Genomic DNA, 16,438 nt, shown 5'->3' with positions numbered 1-16,438 from the left:
AAACATGCTTGGTAATGACCGTTTTGGACAGTCCAGGAGGTTTTCTGGAAACTGAACAGAAATAATACCTTAAAAAGTGACCACCCTTCACTGCAGTGGTTTTGCCGATTCGTTTGAATTCTATCTCTGGTGTGAAATCTGTAATGACTCTACCTGAGCGCTAGACAAACACAAGAATATTTTTTTCTACTCAGCCCTTCGGGATTCTTCCTGGCCACGCTGCAAAATGTCCAGAGGCAATGTAAATGTACTCATGGTTTTTCAACATGCTGGCTCCCCATTCACCTAAGTGGTGGCTGAAAATAAGCAGTCTCGTGGAAGATATTTTTATGGCTGTAAATCTGACACTAGCATGGCAAACTTTTCTACATCGACCGTTGCCAACTCTGCTCTGAGAATGCCATCAAAATTCCCCTTTGGGTAAGGAGGAGTGTGGCCATGAGATCTGGGTGTGTGCCTAAGAGAGAGCAAGATTCCTAAATGGAAAACCTAAAACAGCACGAAGACACCTAGACGGTTCTGCTTTCGAGAATATGAACGTTAAGGGTGAGACCAGCTTGCATTCTAATAACAGATAAGAGCTCTTTAAGTTTGTTTTTTTCGGTTGACCTTTAATGAGTAAAAGTAAAAATCCGTCACAAGTCAAGTTTGCTTTGTAGCCAAGAGCCTAAAATGAAATTTTAATTTTTCTTGCTCACATGATTTTTTTTTTGTCCTTTTTCTGTTCCAACTTCTTTCAGATGAGCCGTTATGATAGAAAAAACATTCAGTATTTCTCCTCATGCTCCTCCCTCACCCTAGTAAAAAGCAGGAGAAAAAAAAATACATAGAATAAAACAGAATTGTATTAAACATTCACTTTTGTGTTACTGGGTGAATTTCCTTCATTCCAGGACAGTCCCAGAGAAAAAGACAGGCAAAGCTGGTTTTTCGACCGCCTCACACCGACACTCCAAATTGTGCTGGGAGCGCCCCTGCCCGGTCTGGGGGTCTGGGAGGCTTCCCTCGTGCTCGGCGCCTCAGGGCTTGGCTGGAGGTAGAGGTGCTGCCGTTATTTCCCAGGGGAGCACAAGGGGCGGGGCAGGCGCTCTCCCGAGGCAGGTCTTTATTGTGTGGTGACAAGTTTCACAATCATGCTGATGATCCGGGATCCTCGAGGACACGTACACAGATCTGTGCTCGGGTTTTTTATCTTATCCTGGAGGAGCTGGTCAAGTTCACAACGAAGTTCCTTTACTAATTCGGCCACCTAAAATGAAAGTTGCAGCGTAAGCAGCGCTTGGGTCAACGGGGGAGGAAAGGTTATTACAGGAAACATCCCAGTGATGATTATCATTATTCTAGATTGCTGCTATTAATTTTACCTCCACGTGGTGGGGGGAGGAGAAACTAACACAATTTATTCTAAAAGCGCTTCTAAAATTTCTTGATGGAGGCGCCTGGGTGGCTCAGTCGGTTAAGCGTCTGACTCCGGCTCAGGTCATGATCTCACAGTCCGTGAGTTCGAGCCCCGCGTCAGGCTCTGTGCTGACAGCTGCAGCTCTAAGCCTGGAGCCTGCTTCCGATTCTATGTCTCCCTCTCTCTCTGCCCCTCCCCCACTCATGCTCTGTCTCTGTTGCTCTCAAAAATAAAAATTTTTTTAAAAGTTTTAATTTCTTGATGCAGCTATAGGAATGTTCACTCAATGTCCACATCTCCTTTCAAGAAAAGATTAAATCTGAAAGGATGGCTTTTATGTAGTGTTCTCCATATTAAAGCCTGGTCACCTTTTATAATTTGTTCCAAGAGGAGAAGCAGGAAAATGGAAAATTAAAAATGGGAGATACTAAGAGAAAAAGTCTCTAGCTTTAGGATACATTCTATGCTTTGCTGGGGCTAATAGCTCCACATTCTTTATGGCATTTTGCTCGTGCTGCTGTTGGAGCAGGCACTGGAGAGGTCTTCCCGACATGCTTTGCCCCTCCCCCGTCGTCTGGCCACCGTGCAGTTTGCGCCCAGACGGAACTCGAACGGGCTCGTGCCGTGGGCTTTGCCAGAGTGAATGGCTCAGGTGACCCGGGCCTTACAGTTTATGACACTCGTTTGGCCACAACAGTTGGTTTAAGAGAGGAGGTTTCTGGTCTCCCCTTCCGGACACTATGCTGCAACAGACGTGAGGCCGGGGGCCGCAGCCATCCTGCCCTCACAAGGTCAGCCAGCCTCTCGTCACCCAGCTGCCTGGCCTTCCGGAAACTGTACTGGGCAACACGACGGCCACTCGTCACATGTGGCTCATCTAAGGGCCACTTTGAACTGAGATGTGCGGTGAGTGTGCACACTCCAGATTGTGAAGATGTCGCATGAAGAGGAGTATCTCAGTGCGCCCTTATACGATGACACGATGACATGAAAACTTTTTAGATGTGTTAGGCTACATAAAATTAAGATGAACTGCGCCTATTTGTGTTTTTCAAATGTGGCTACTAGAAAAATTGAAATTACACATGTGGCTCATGTATTTTTATTGGACTGTGCTGCTTTAGATGTTACAGTTCAATGTGCCAATAAATTCTCTTTAACGTTTGAGTTGGTGTTTCTGCTTCTTGCCGTCTAAGACCTCTACCCGATGCAAATGTCAAAATGAATTTTTATTTCCTAAGCGTATACTCTGCCTCCAGTGTCTCTGCAGACACTCCAGTAGTGAACACGTGAGACCTGACAATAAACAATTCAGACCCATTATCTTTTTTTTTTTATGGCAGTGGTGGAATCAGGGTGATTTTTATTTATTTTTGCTCGTCTGTGTATTTTGGGACTTTTCTTTGGAGAACATGTGTTATCTGTTGAACAGTTAGGAAGGTCCAACGTCTCGCCTGCAGCTTCTGTCCTGAGCCTCCCACGCCAGCCCGTCCTGGGCTCCCCTCCCAGTGCCTTCCTGGTCTCTCACTGAGGCTCCGGGCCTGGCCTCCGTCCGTGGCCCGCTACCCTCTCCTCATTCGTTCTTTGCCAGCTCTGCCGTCCTCCCTCGCTCCCTGCAGGAACCCGTCTTCTCCTCGAAGCCCCTCGGGGCCCGTGCCTCCTAGACAGGCCCGCCAGGCCTTACCTGATGGGAGGCAGCCGCGAAACGGATCCAGCCGTCATCCAGGGACACGACAAACGCTCCTCTCTGAAGCTGCACGCTCACCTGGCCTCCCCCGAACAAGACCAGCGGGTACACGGACACCATGCTGCAGTCTCGGATGAACACCCGACTGGTTCTGATCTTTTCGTGGTACACCAGGTAGGGGCTGTCAAAGTGTCTGACCTGGAACAGAAAACCTCAGATGTGGACAGCGGCAACCGAAGGGGAACCCCACCCATTCCACAGATGTAAGCACCGCCTGGCCATCTGGGGCTCCCCAGATTGTCTCCGGCCCGAACCTTCCCCCCGAGGCCGGACTTGTACAGCGACTGCCCTCTTGACGTCTCCCTCTGGACGTCTAACGAGCATCTCAGACTTAGGTTCAAAAGGAATTCTTGATTTTCCCACTCCTTTCCAGCAGCATCCCCTCCAGCTCAGTAAATGATGTACCCCTCCTCGGCTGTTCACATCCCAGACTGAGAAGCCTTCGACTGCTCTTTCCCCTCACTCCATTGAAATGGTCACTAAGTCCTGTCGCTTTTCAAAATACATAATGAAACGACATATTCTCACCACCGGTACGGCTCAAACCATCATCAACTCGCACAGCCCACTGCCAGGGCTTTCTAAGTGCTCGCTGGGTTTCTGCTTCGCATCTTCACGGTCTCTTTCCCACCCGGCAGCCACCATAATCTTTCAAAAACGACACCCTCCAGTGACTTCCCAAGAATAAAATCCCAAATCCGTACCATAGCCTACAAGGTCCCACACAACCTGAACTGTGCCTGCTTGTCTTAAAACACGTGCTGCTCTTGCACTGATTTCCCCTGCTGGAATGTTCTTCCCTGACCACTCTGGGCAGAATGGCCCCTCCCCTATCACTCTTAAAATCTCTTACTCTGTCCTATTTCTCTTTTTTAATTCTTTTTTTAACATTTATTTATGTTTTGAGAGACAGAGAGAGACAGGGCACGAGCAGGGGAGGTGCAGAGAGAGAGAGAGACACAGAATCAGAAGCAGGCTCCAGGCTCTGAGCTGTCAGCAGAGCCCGATGCGGGGCTCAAACTCACGAACCGTGAGATCATGACCTGAGCCAAAGTCGGTCGCTTAACCGACTGAGCCACCCAGGCGCCTCACAATTTCTATTGTTCTATTTCTCTTGATAGCATTTGTTACTAAGATGAGATGACTTGTTTCTTGCCTGTCTTCCTCAGCAGAGCATAAGCTCCCCGAGGGCAGAGACCCAGTCTGTCTAGTTCACCTGCCCACAACAGGGCCTGGAAAAGAGAAGGCACTGGTAGGTACCAAAGGATGCACTGCATGAATGTCATGATGAACTCAGAAGAGGGGTGGCCCTAACTCAGTCTCCTCTGGCCCCTAGGTATGTATGCAGCTGACAGCCAGAGGACCTCCGGGTCCTCCAATTCTTCTGGGCTCTCGGAGATACTTTTCATGCTTTGCTGACACGTTACTCAGTAGTTCCAGGGGGCCGAGCAGCCCGAACACTTCAAACTCTCTTCCCCCATCCCCTGTCCCTCCACCCCCCCCCCCCCAGAGCTTTACTGAGCATCTGCTTTGGGCCAGGTGCCAGGCTAGCCAATGAGGACATAGAAATGAATACACGTCCTGTCTTTAGGAATTTCACAATTCCATGAAGACTTACCACAAACCGTAAAATAATGGGATAAGCGCAACAGTGGACAAAATGCACACCTCGTGCTGGTGGGACAGAGGAGCAACTTCGAGGGGGCGGGACCCCGGGGAGGTGGTTTTTAATGGAAGCTCCAAGGACAGGTAGGAGCCTGCTGGGAATGGGACTATCATCCCAGACTCCGAGGGAGTGCGTTGTACGTCATGGCACACAGAGTGACGGAGGGAGGAGTGACAAGGGACATGGTAAAGAGGGGCAGGTGTGAAGGGTCAGATGAGAGTGTGTGGGAGCCTCCATATATGAAGAGTTTTAAGCAAGGGGATGATATGACCAAACGGAGGTTTTGTAAAGTTAATTGTGGCAGCAGTACTGTAAAAGGTCGGAGAGAAAGGACCAGAAGTCAGATCGTTACAGCACTCCAGGCAAGAGGCGGATGGTGGGCTTTGAACTGAGGCAGGGCGGTGGGGAGAGGACACGCAGGCACATCTGGGAGCGTCGACAGGCAGAACTGCTGCCCGGCGCCCAGATGGACTGGAGCGAGGCGAAGAGTGGCAGGGTCTCCGTGCGCGGGGGCCTCCGGCTGGGAAGGTGCTGTTTGCCAGGACAGGCGAGAGAGGAGAGAGGAGAGAAGTGGGAGACAAGGAGCCTGAGCTGACTGGCAGGCGTCCGGCTGGGGCTGCCAGGAGGAGGGCTCAGGACAAGCCCAGGCACAGGGAGAGCAAGCTGGGGGCTCTGTGACAGCTCCAGGTGGCAGTTTGGAACCGCGGTGTCACGCTCTGTGGGTTCGGGAAGAGTAAGTGCTCCGCAGTGAGACAATGAGGACGAGGGACAGAGCGCCATTTCAGAGCAAAGGAGAGAAACCAGCAAAAGGCGTATCGGGCGGTGATCGGAGAGAGAGAAGAAAGTGGTATTTCAGGAGCAAAAACACATCAAAGATGGTTTCAAGAGGATGGGAGGTTAGCAGGGTCAAATACTACACTAGAGTCAAGGGGGAGGAGGACCAGGGAGGGGGTGGACCCCGAGGAGGTCACACGTCACTTCTGGGGCTGGGACAGGGTGTTGGCAGCAGGCAGGAGGGGGTGCGAAGTGAGGGAGCGCCAGCAGCAAGCGCCCGTCACTCCCTCCCTGGTCAGGCGCGGATTTAGGGATGCGATTAGATCCTGACTGCCTAAGTCACCGCCGCAAAGATGCAAGCTTATGCTTGAAAGCAGGCTTGAGCGGTTTTTTTTTTTGTATCCAGTAGAATTTTCGTCAAATGGAAATAGTCTTTCCAAACACAGTCCAATTTCCAGTCTGTTCACGCTTTCTCGACCTTCCCCAAGTCAGTGGTGCTGCTGGGGACAGCAGGTGACGGGATGAGGTCTGCTGACTAGAAGGGGCTGTGTTGCTCCCCTGAGACCTCCCCTATGCAAATGTGAGTGGACCCGCCATTCCGACCTGATAGTTCACCGAGGAAGGGTGAATGTGCACATATCCATCGTTCTTGGTGACAAACTTCAGCTCCTCTGATTTTGGTTGCATTCTGACAGCTCCGGTACTGGTCTTGTGAAATTTCCCTTCTGGGCTTTTCACCTAAACAACAGGTATTCACAAAAAATACATATATATGACATATGTATATTTCCATTGAAAAACTAGCAGACAATGTGTCAGACGTTCATTGCAGATGTCAACTGAGCATTTAACAAAACGTTAAATGAAAAACAATTTAGTACTGTCACAAATTCAGTCTTTCTAAGTTTGACAAGGGCTGGATAATTAAAACTCAGGTAAAAGTCCGACAGCACATACAGGTAGGGTTTTCCAGAAAGCTGGCCACAAGTGGTCCCATGGCAAAGCACTGACTTGTTTGATTTTGTTCCTACCTAACCGTAGTGCAGAGTAGAGACCGTAAGGAAAACTGTAGTAGAATCAAGTTTCTACCTAACATAAAAGGCTAGTTATGTACACGTTGCCCGACAGGATAACACTTATGTCCATTTAAATTTCTAGTATGTCAGAAGGATTCAAAACAAGCACCTCATTTTATACAATAAATGTGTTCTTGAACAATGTTATCTTAACAAATTTGGATAACTGAAGCACTGGAAATGTATACAAAGTTTAAAAGGCTCTTTGTGTGTGTGTGTGTGTGTGTGTGTGTGTGTGTGTGTGTGTGTGTGTGTGTATCTCTTTAAGGTGATTAATGTGTATGTCTTAACTTAAGTCCCTTGGCTACGAATCAAAGAAGTGGGAGGACCCAGGAAAAATGTTTTGTTACCTGCACTACATTTGGATAAAGAGCAGCACACAGCATTGCTGATATCAGCTTGGGGTTCTCAGCATTTGAGTTTGCCTAGGAGGGAAAGACAGCATTGATCTTATAAGTAATGTGGCCACTTCTGTTTGTACCCTGGAACTTATCATCACATTTCACTTGCTTTCTATCTTAAAACAAAACAAAACAAAACAAAAATACCTCATTTCTATCCTTGTGCTGGAAAAACTCTTCCTTTCTAAGTGAAAAACAAGGTAAAGTAAAAAACCATATGCATATAGGGCCCACTCCAAGAAGCCCACAGTTAACTCTGGGTCTCTGCAAAGCAATTACAAAGCCAGTGCTCCTAAGGATCCGTGGAGACAGACTCTGGTTCAGGAGATGGTCATAATCTGCAGAAAGTACTAACTGCACTGAGAACCGCGGGGCATAGGTTCATCTTGAAGAAGTGTTCTTCCTGTGGTCACAGAAAAAACTATCCTTGGTTGGAAAAAGGCTGGTGTGATTTAAGAAGACATTACTGAAACATGTTTCACCTCTTATGGGCTTATCAAGAACCAGCATGAAAATTTAAAAACAAAAATAGTAGCAACAGGAGCCCTGGGTGGCCCAGTCGGTTGAGTGTCCGACTTCGGCTCAGGTTTGTGGGTTCGAGCCTAGCATCAGGCTCACTGCTGTCAGTATGGAGCTCGCTTCAGATCCTCTGTCCCCCCTCTCCCCCCACCCCTCCCTTGCTCTCGCTCTCTCCCTCAAAAATAAATTAGAAAACATGTTAAAAAAATAGCAACAATTAACAACAAAAAAAAACCCTTTTGTTTTTTGGAGTGTTTACCTGACACTTATTGTGGAAAGAAAATCAAGAATGTCACTAAGCCCACTGCTCCTAGTGCTTAAATGAAGAAGACCTACCAATGTTCCTGTGCTGATTAAAGAGAAATAACAGCACTAACTACACATTCTTTACCTCTTCGCCTGTGGCATCCAAGATACCGTCTCCTGCTTGGGCCCTTTTCTCAATTTCCCTTGCTCTGAGTCCCTCCTTTACAAAGCCGATGTCTGATAACAGTTCAGTGAATTGTCGTTTGAGGCTGGCCATTTCCTGAAAGAAGTGGGAAAAAATATTCAAGCACAGGCATCAGCAAATCAAAGGTAAGTGCAGGGTCTTTGCTTCAGTGGCTAGTAGTGAGGCTCATCTGGGTTCACCAAATAGGTACGAAGATTATCTTGTCTGGTCATTTCCAGAAGGGCAGTTTTCACTTAGGCAAATTGGCAGAGAGAGTGAAAAGAGTTACACAGACATTCACCAACTTCATAAAACCCAAGGATCATTTATTTGACTTAGTCACATTTAAAAAAACACATTCATTGGATCTGGGGTAGGTCTGACTTCCTGGAAATTCTCAGGACAGCAAAAAATGTAGTTTACTTTGTTTGTAGTTTACTTTGACCCCAGCTCAAGGTGCCGTGACATCATCTGCTTTTTCCAACTTGCATTTCTGCTCAGATCCTCATAGTTCCTTACCGGAGCCTAGAGTGTGCTCTCTCAATGTGTGCAGGACACCCAGCTCACTCACCCAGCTTACTTAGAAAGTAAGTAATAGAACTTACTTTCTATTACCTTGTGATGTCTCTGGCTCACATCTCTTCCTAGGAATGAGGATATTATTAAGTGGTTTAGATTTAGATGTCCCCCTGTGTAACTGAGCACAAGTGTGAGAAAGAAAAGAACAGACCTCTTTTTCTTCTGGCTTCTGTTTAAGCATAGGCTATGTATCAGATGATGGGGAAGAGGTTAGAACCGTCAAAGGAACTGAGAGCTAAGCACTATCTTGTCTCCTGATGACAGTTCAAGTATTTTCTTGGAATATCTCAAGTACGCATGGATAATATGGCAAAATAGAGCTAGGACTTCTCTATCATGACAAGGTTTTAATTGCTAATCTTTTTTTTTAATGTGTGTTTTTGAACGAGAGACAGAGCATGAGTGGGGGAGGGGCAGAGAGGGATACAAGGAATCCGAAGCAGGCTCCAGGCTCTGAGCTGTCAGCATACAGCCTGATGTGGGGCTCTAACTCATGAACCGTAAGATCATGACCTGAGCCTAAATCGGACGCTCAACTGACTGAGCCACCCAGGCACCCCACCCTCCCCCCCCTTTTTTGACAGTCTTAATCTTAATGTCTTTAGTGAGAAGAGGGAACTCTGATGGGCATCCTGAAGAAAATGAATAAATAAATTTCGTAAGAAATGTCATTTTTTTTAATGTTTATTTTTGAGAGAGAGGGAGAGAGAGAGTGAGTGGGTGAGGGGTAGAGAAGGAAGGAGATGCAGAATCCGAACCAGGCTCCAGGCCCTGGGCTGTCAGCACAGAGCCGGATGTGGGGCTCGAACTCACAAACTATGAGACCATGACCTGAGCCGAAGTCGGACGCTTAACCGACTGAGCCACCCAGGCGCCCAGTAAGAGGTGTAATTTAAAAGAAGTATCGCTTTACACTTAAATGTTAATGACTTGAGGAAAGATCTATTACTGCACCTCACATATAACACACCCTTCAGACCAGTGGTTCTCAACGCCAGCTGCATACTATCACCTGGGGTGCCCAACAGACATCAACAGATGCTTAGGCTCTACCCACAGAGATCCAGGTGTAACTGGCCTGGGGTGAGCCTGAGTGTGTTTACTTATTTACTTTATGAATCTATTGTGATTGACAATGACTGCTTTTGATGAACTTAGAATGTATCTAGAGCTTTTCTCCTCTCCTGATGCCTCACCTCCAAGCAGAGAATGAAGGCAAACAGTGGGATGCTCCTGAGGTCTCTTACTTCATTGTAAATAACCAAATTCACTCACTCACGCATTTCTTCAGTGAATCTTTACTGGGTGCCAGCTATGTGTTAAGCAAAGTTCTGGCGCTGGGAATACGGTAAGGTCTCTGCTCTGACGGAGCTTGTGGGGTAGAGAGATAAATATCCAGGCAGTGGTAAGTACTAAGGACATAAATTTTGTGTTCTACTCCAAGACGTCTTTTAATATGAAAATAAACTCCTTCCCCTTGAAGGAAAAATAAGATACAAACAGAGAGGGAGGCAAACCATAAGAGACTCTTAAATACAGAGAACAGACTGAGGGTTGATAGGGGTGGGGGGTCGGGGAGGCGGAGGAAGATGGGTGATGGGCATTGAGGAGGGCACTTGTTGGGACGAGCACTGGGTGTTGGATGTAAGTGATGAATCATGGGATTCTACTCCTGAAGCCAAGACTATACTGTATGTTAGCTAACTTAACAACAACAACAAAAAAGTCCTTCCCCTTCCCAGCCTCAAAATCTTTGAGTAAAACAGATGCTTTGCAAAGATGTGTACCAGCATTAGTCTGGCTTCGCAGACCACTTTGGAAAGGGGCCTACAACACCCTCACAACAGAAGACAGAACCCTCTCTACTATTACAAGATAATAAACTTTCTCTTTCTTGTGCACTCGTTATTGACATCGTAGCCTCTGACGGTCATAAGAAAAATTAAAATCCAGTTCAGTATTCGTTGTCTGGTTTTGAGGAGAAGGTGAAGAGTTTGGGATGCTCACTGTCCACTTTGAGAACATCATGAAAGCTATGGTCCCTGTCTCCAGAATAAAGCACATATGTACAAGCATATACTTTTGTGTACAATTTCAGGGGTTTATGGACACAGGTTAAGAATGCCTGGTATAAGGGCTCCTGGGTGGCTCAGTCGGTTAAGAGTCTGACTGGCTCGGGTCATGATCTTGCGGTTCATGAGTTGGAGCCTGCTGACAGTGCAGAGCCTACTTCAAATCCTCTCCCTCTCTCTCTCAAAAATAAATAAACATTTAAAAAAAAAGAAAGAAAGAAAGAAAGCCTGGTATAGTCACTGAAAAAGCTAACTTCCAGTAAGCAGTGATCTGCAGAGTGCCTATATTCTATCCTCCACGTAAGTAAACACAAATTCACTGAAAAGAAGTAAAATGGGTCAGTTGGATGGTTCAGCACAGAAGGCCTCATGTGAGAGGATGTGAAATAGGAGTGTGTTTTACACAGCTGCTAAAGCCAAGCGTATTCCAGAAATAACACTTTCAATGTCAAGGGAGGACAAATAAGACAAAGCTACAACACCCTCTGGTGTGCCCCTGCAATAAAACGAACACAAACAAACTGCCACAGAAACAACTCACCTGAAGAACTCTTCCGGACAGGAAGTTCTGTCTGCAGTAATTGTAACTTGCACGCATGCCTTCTTTCGTACTTAGCTGCCATCCCTAAGTTTTGAAGAAAATATAAGTGAACTTACTCTGTCTTTGCTGCCAATTGTGGTAATATACCTCAGCTATGAGGTTAGATACTTACTTTATATGCTCGCAGAAGGGCCAGATAATCACTGTTGGCAAATGCAAATTCTAGCTTTTTCTGGTTAGCTTCCTCTTTTTTATCCCAGGGAGACACCTAAATGAGGAAAACCAGGTTTGAAGGGCACATTTTACCTGAGGTTTCTTTTCTATTTTTCTTTTTTAAATAATCACTGCCTTTTATTTTATTTTTTTGTTTATTTATTTATTCTGTGAGAGAGAGAGAGAGAGGGAGAGAGAGAGAGAGAGAGAGAGAGAGAGAAAGCACATACAAGGGAGTGAGGGGCAGAGAGAGAGGGAGAGAGAGAGAATCCCAAGCAGGCTCTGCACTGTCAGCACAGAGCCTGATGCGGGGCTCAGTCTTACCAACCATGAGATCATGACCTGAGCGGAAACCAAGTGTTGGATGCTTAACTGACTGAGCCACCCAGGCGGCTCAAGATTTTATTTTCAAATAATCTCTACACCCAACAGAGGACTCAAATTTACAACCCCTAGATCAGAAGTTGCATGCTTTTCCTGACTGAGCCACCCAGGCGCCCCTACCTGAGGTTTCTAATGGCACTTTCCCATGGCTGAAGCCAGGTGCCTTGGGAAGTGTTTTGTGCGGATCACAAAGTAGACAGTGAGTGGCTGATTAAAGGCAAGTGTGGTGGTAACTGGCAAGCTAATAGTCCTATTGCCCTTGAGTCTCTCTGCCCATGCAAACCAAGCTCTGGCGGGTCTTTTAGTTCCTTGTGCCAAGATGTCGTCATGTCATCAAAGAGCCACTCATTCTAAAAGCCAGATCTAAACTCTAACATTCTGTTCGTTTTGGGGCGCCTGGGTGGCTCAGTCACTTAAACATCCGACTGTTGATTTCATCTCAGGTCATGATCTCACGGTTCATGAGATTGAGCCCCATGCGGAGCCTGCTTGGGATTCTCTCTCTCTCTCTCTCTCTCTCTCTCTGTTCTGCCTGTGTGTGCTCTGTCTCTCTCTCAAAACAAACTTAAAAAAAAATTGTTAACTCTGTGGTATCTTTATTTTACAATTTCTTATTCACTCATCTTTTATGCTTGAGTCTCCCCTACTTCCATACCCATAACTAATGTCTTTTTTCCTATAGACTAATACCTCCTATGAATATAGGTGTAAAAATTCCTACCAAAATGATAAAAAGAACAAGGCTGGAAGACTCACATTTTTAAATTTCAAAACACACTATAAAACTAGAATAATCAAGATAGTGTGGTACCGGCATAAGGACAGACATTCTACTCAATGGAATAGAATTGACAGTCCAGAAATAAACCCATATATTTATGGTCAACTAACTAATTAATTAATTATTTATTTTTAGTAATCTCTACACCCAACACGGGGCTCGAATTCATGACCGTGAGATCGAGAGTCACACACTCTCCCGAATCAGTCAAGTGCGCCCCAGTGGTCAACTGATTTTTGACAAGAATGCCAAGACCATTCAATGGTGAAAGAATAGTCTTTTTCAACAAATGGAACTGGGACAACTGTACAGTCATATGCAAAAGAATGAAGTTGGGCTCTTACCTCATGCCGTATACAAAATTAACTCAAAATTGACCAAAGACCAGGGCGCCTGGGTGGCCTAGTCGGTTAAGCGTCCAACTTTGGCTCAGGTAATGATTGCATGCTTCATAAGTTCGAGCCCCGCAATGAACTCTGTGCTGACAGCTTGGAGCCTGGAGCCTGTTTCAGATTCTGTGTTTCCCTCCCCCGCGCTCTCTCTCTCTCTCTCTCTCTCTCTGCCCTTCTCTCACTTGCACTCTGTCTTTCTCTCAAAAATAAATAAACACTTAAAAAAAAAAATAGACCAAAGACTATAATGTAAGAGCTAAAACTATAATACTCTTAGAAAAAAATGTAGGGATAAATGGGATAAATCTTCATGACTTTGGATCTGGAAATGGATTTTTTTTTTTTTTTTTTTTTTAGTGTAGTTGACACAATGCTACATTAGTTTCAGGTATACAACACAGTGATTTGACAAGTCAATAATCGATATACATTATGCTATGCTCACTACAAGTATACCTACCATCTGTCACTAGACAATGCTATTACAATGTCATTGACTATATTCCTTATGCCCTGCCTTTTATTCCCATGACTTACTCATTCTGTAAGTGGAAGCCAGTAACTTCCGTTCCCCTTCAGCCATTTTGGCAATGGATTCTTTAACTATGGCAGTGGAAGCTTGAGGAACAAAAAACTGGATAAATTGGACTTCATCAAAGTTAAAAACTTTTGGGTTTCAAAGGACATATCAAGAAAGTAAGAAAGGTAACCCACAGAATGGGAGAAAATATTTGTAGATCATATGTCTGATAAGAGACCTGTATCCAAAATGTATAAAGAACTCTTATGAATCAGTAATAAAAAGATGAATAACGCAATTTAAAAATGGGCAAAAGGGGGTGCCTGGGTGGCTCAGTCGGTTAAGCATCCGACTTTGGCTTAGGTCATGAACTCGCGGTCCGTGAGTTCGAGCCCCGCGTCAGGTTCTGTGCTGACAGCTCAGAGCCTGGAGCCTGTTTCGGATTCTGTGTCTCCCTCTCTCTCTGACCCTCCCCCGTTCATGCTCTGTCTCTCCCTGTCTCAAAAATAAATAAACGTTAAAAAACAACAACAACAACAACAACAACAACAAAAAATGGGCAAAGGATCTACACAGACATTTCTTGAAAGAAGATATACAAATGGCAAATAAGCAAATGAAAAAATGTTCTCTATCATTAGCTATTGGGGAAATACAAATCAAAACCACAAATTCACACCCCCCTAGGATGATTATAATAAAAATGTTAGATAATAACAACTGTTGGTGAAGATGTGGAAAAATTGCAACCTTGATAAAATGCTGGTGGAATGTAATATGCAGCTACTCTGGAAAAAGAGTCTGGAAGTTCCTCGAAGAGTTACCATATTTGATCAAGTAACTGTCCTCTGAATACCCAAGACAAATGAAAACATATCTCTACATAAAAATGTGTACATGAATGTTTACAGGCAAAGGTGGAAACAATCCCAAGTGTCCATCAGTGCTAGACAGATAAAATGAGGTATGTCCATTCACAGGAGTATTGTTTGGTAAAGGAATGAAGACTGATTCATGCTATAACATAGATGTACCTTAAAAGCATTATGCTAAGTGAAGAAGCCAATCACAAAAGAACATACATTATATTATTTTACTAATACGAAATGTCTAGAGGAGGTCCATCTGTGAAGGCAGAAAGCAAACTGGTGGGTGCCTAGGGCTGCAGTGGATGAGGGTTTTGAGGGGAAAGAGGGAGTGACTGCTGAGGGGTTTCTTTATGAGGTACTAAAAATGTTCTAAAACTGACGATGGCGAGGACTGCATAATATTAAAAACTTCTGAATGTACAACTTAAATGGGCGAATTATATTTCAATAATGCTGTTTTATTTATTTATTTTTTTAAATTTTTTTAACCTTTATTTATTTTTGAGACAGAGAGAGACAGAGCATGAACGGGGGAGGAGCAGAGAGAGAGGGAGACACAGAATCTGAAACAGGCTCCAGGCTCTGAGCTGTCAGCACAGAGCCCGACACGGGGCTCGAACTCACGGACCGTGAGATCATGACCTGAGCCGAAGTCGGACGCTTAACCAACCAAGCCACCCAGGCGCCCCTCAATAATGCTGTTTTAAAAAAGTGATCTGGGGAGCCTGGGTCAGTCAACTAAGCATCTGACTCAGTTTCGGCTCAGGTGGTGACCTCGTAATTTGTGGGTTTGAGCCCCCTGTTGGGCTCTACACTGACAGCGCGGAGCCTGCTTGAGATTCTCTCTCTCCCTCTCTCTCTGTCCCTACCTGCTCATACTCTGTCTACAAACAAACAAACAAACAAACAAACAAACAAAAACAGGGATCCAGTGTATTTTATGCAGGGGCACCTTTCGCTTGCTTGCATTTTCTGATTTTTCTTTCTTTTTTTTTTTTTTTTTAATTTTTAAAAAATGTTTATTTTCTGAGAAAGCGAGACACAGTGCAAGTGGGGGAGGGGCAGAGAGAGAGGGAGACACAGAATCCGAAGCAGGCTCCAGGCTCTGAGCTGTCTGCACAGAACCTGACGTGGGGCTCAAACCCATGAACCATGAGATCATGACCTGAGCCGAAGTCAGACGCTTAACTGACTGAGCCACCCAGGCGCCCCATTCTGATTTTTCTTTAATGAGCAAGGATAGTGGATACCATAAAAAGCACATTTATGTTACTTCAGTAAGTTGGATCTTCAGTTCTTAATCTTTACTTGGGGCATGGATTTCTTTGAGGATCAGACAAAAGTTAGACATTGTGACCTGAAGAATTCCCATATATCACCCTCACAAGAAAACATGTTAGGAGGATCACATAACCCTGAAGCCCCCATGGTCCCCTTAGAGACCTATGGACTCCAGTTTCAGTGAATGTTGTTTACTTACAAAAGGAGACTTAAAAGCCAAGCTGGCGGCAATGGTGAGGGCAGGATCCAAGCAGCGGAAGATAGACCCAAACAGCATCAGTTTGCCGATTCTCACGTCCACCGGCAGGGAGGCCAGGTGATACCCTAGAGGGGTCAGCTTTTCATCTGGAGTTAACGCTCCTAAGTCTCGTAATCGTATTTTTGAGGCACGGAGAGAATCTGGGTGCGGCGGCTCAATGAGCCGAGAGAAAACAGACTGGAGACTGTGAGTGCTAAACATCTCTAAAATTTTAATTCTACAAAAAGAAAAAAAAACATAATGCGTCCATTTTATTTCTGGAGAGATGACACAGAGGAACAAGCTTCTTTCTTGAACGAAAATAGTTGCCAACTTCCAAGGCACATGCTTTCATAAGCTAGACCATGCTAGGTGAAATACATTAAAAAAAAAAACTCTTATGTCTTCTAGTTCTAGCAATAAATTATAGAAACACTTTCAAATCCTACCCTGAAACTTATGGGGATTCAGGATAAAATTCTGTCTATAAACTTTCAAAATGCTTCTCTCTATCAAATATGGGTTCAAATTATGAAACAAGTCAAATGATCCATTT

At 45.1% G+C, this 16,438-nt stretch overlaps 1 protein-coding gene across 4 annotated transcripts in view; it reads right to left on the bottom strand.

Annotated features, from left to right (window-relative positions):
* Positions 1 to 616: 616 nt before the first annotated feature.
* The window catches only part of DHX57 (DExH-box helicase 57), a 55,254-nt gene continuing 39,432 nt past the window's right edge, over positions 617 to 16,438 (bottom strand). For all 4 annotated transcript variants that reach the window (XM_042933191.1, XM_042933194.1, XM_042933192.1 and 1 more), the window contains exons 17-24: positions 15,844 to 16,120; positions 11,377 to 11,472; positions 11,205 to 11,288; positions 7,974 to 8,108; positions 7,013 to 7,087; positions 6,190 to 6,324; positions 3,084 to 3,284; positions 617 to 1,249 (exon numbers count right to left, since the gene is read on the bottom strand). In XM_042933191.1, coding sequence (XP_042789125.1) covers positions 1,106 to 1,249; positions 3,084 to 3,284; positions 6,190 to 6,324; positions 7,013 to 7,087; positions 7,974 to 8,108; positions 11,205 to 11,288; positions 11,377 to 11,472; positions 15,844 to 16,120 — 1,147 coding nt within the window. In that variant the 3' untranslated portion in view covers positions 617 to 1,105. The remainder of the gene's footprint in view (positions 1,250 to 3,083; positions 3,285 to 6,189; positions 6,325 to 7,012; positions 7,088 to 7,973; positions 8,109 to 11,204; positions 11,289 to 11,376; positions 11,473 to 15,843; positions 16,121 to 16,438) is intronic.

This window comes from Panthera leo, chromosome A3 (genome assembly GCF_018350215.1).
Source record: "Panthera leo isolate Ple1 chromosome A3, P.leo_Ple1_pat1.1, whole genome shotgun sequence".
Lineage (NCBI taxonomy): Eukaryota > Metazoa > Chordata > Mammalia > Carnivora > Felidae > Panthera > Panthera leo.
Note: the sequence above shows the minus strand (reverse complement) of the source record. Positions and strands in the feature narration are given on the sequence as shown.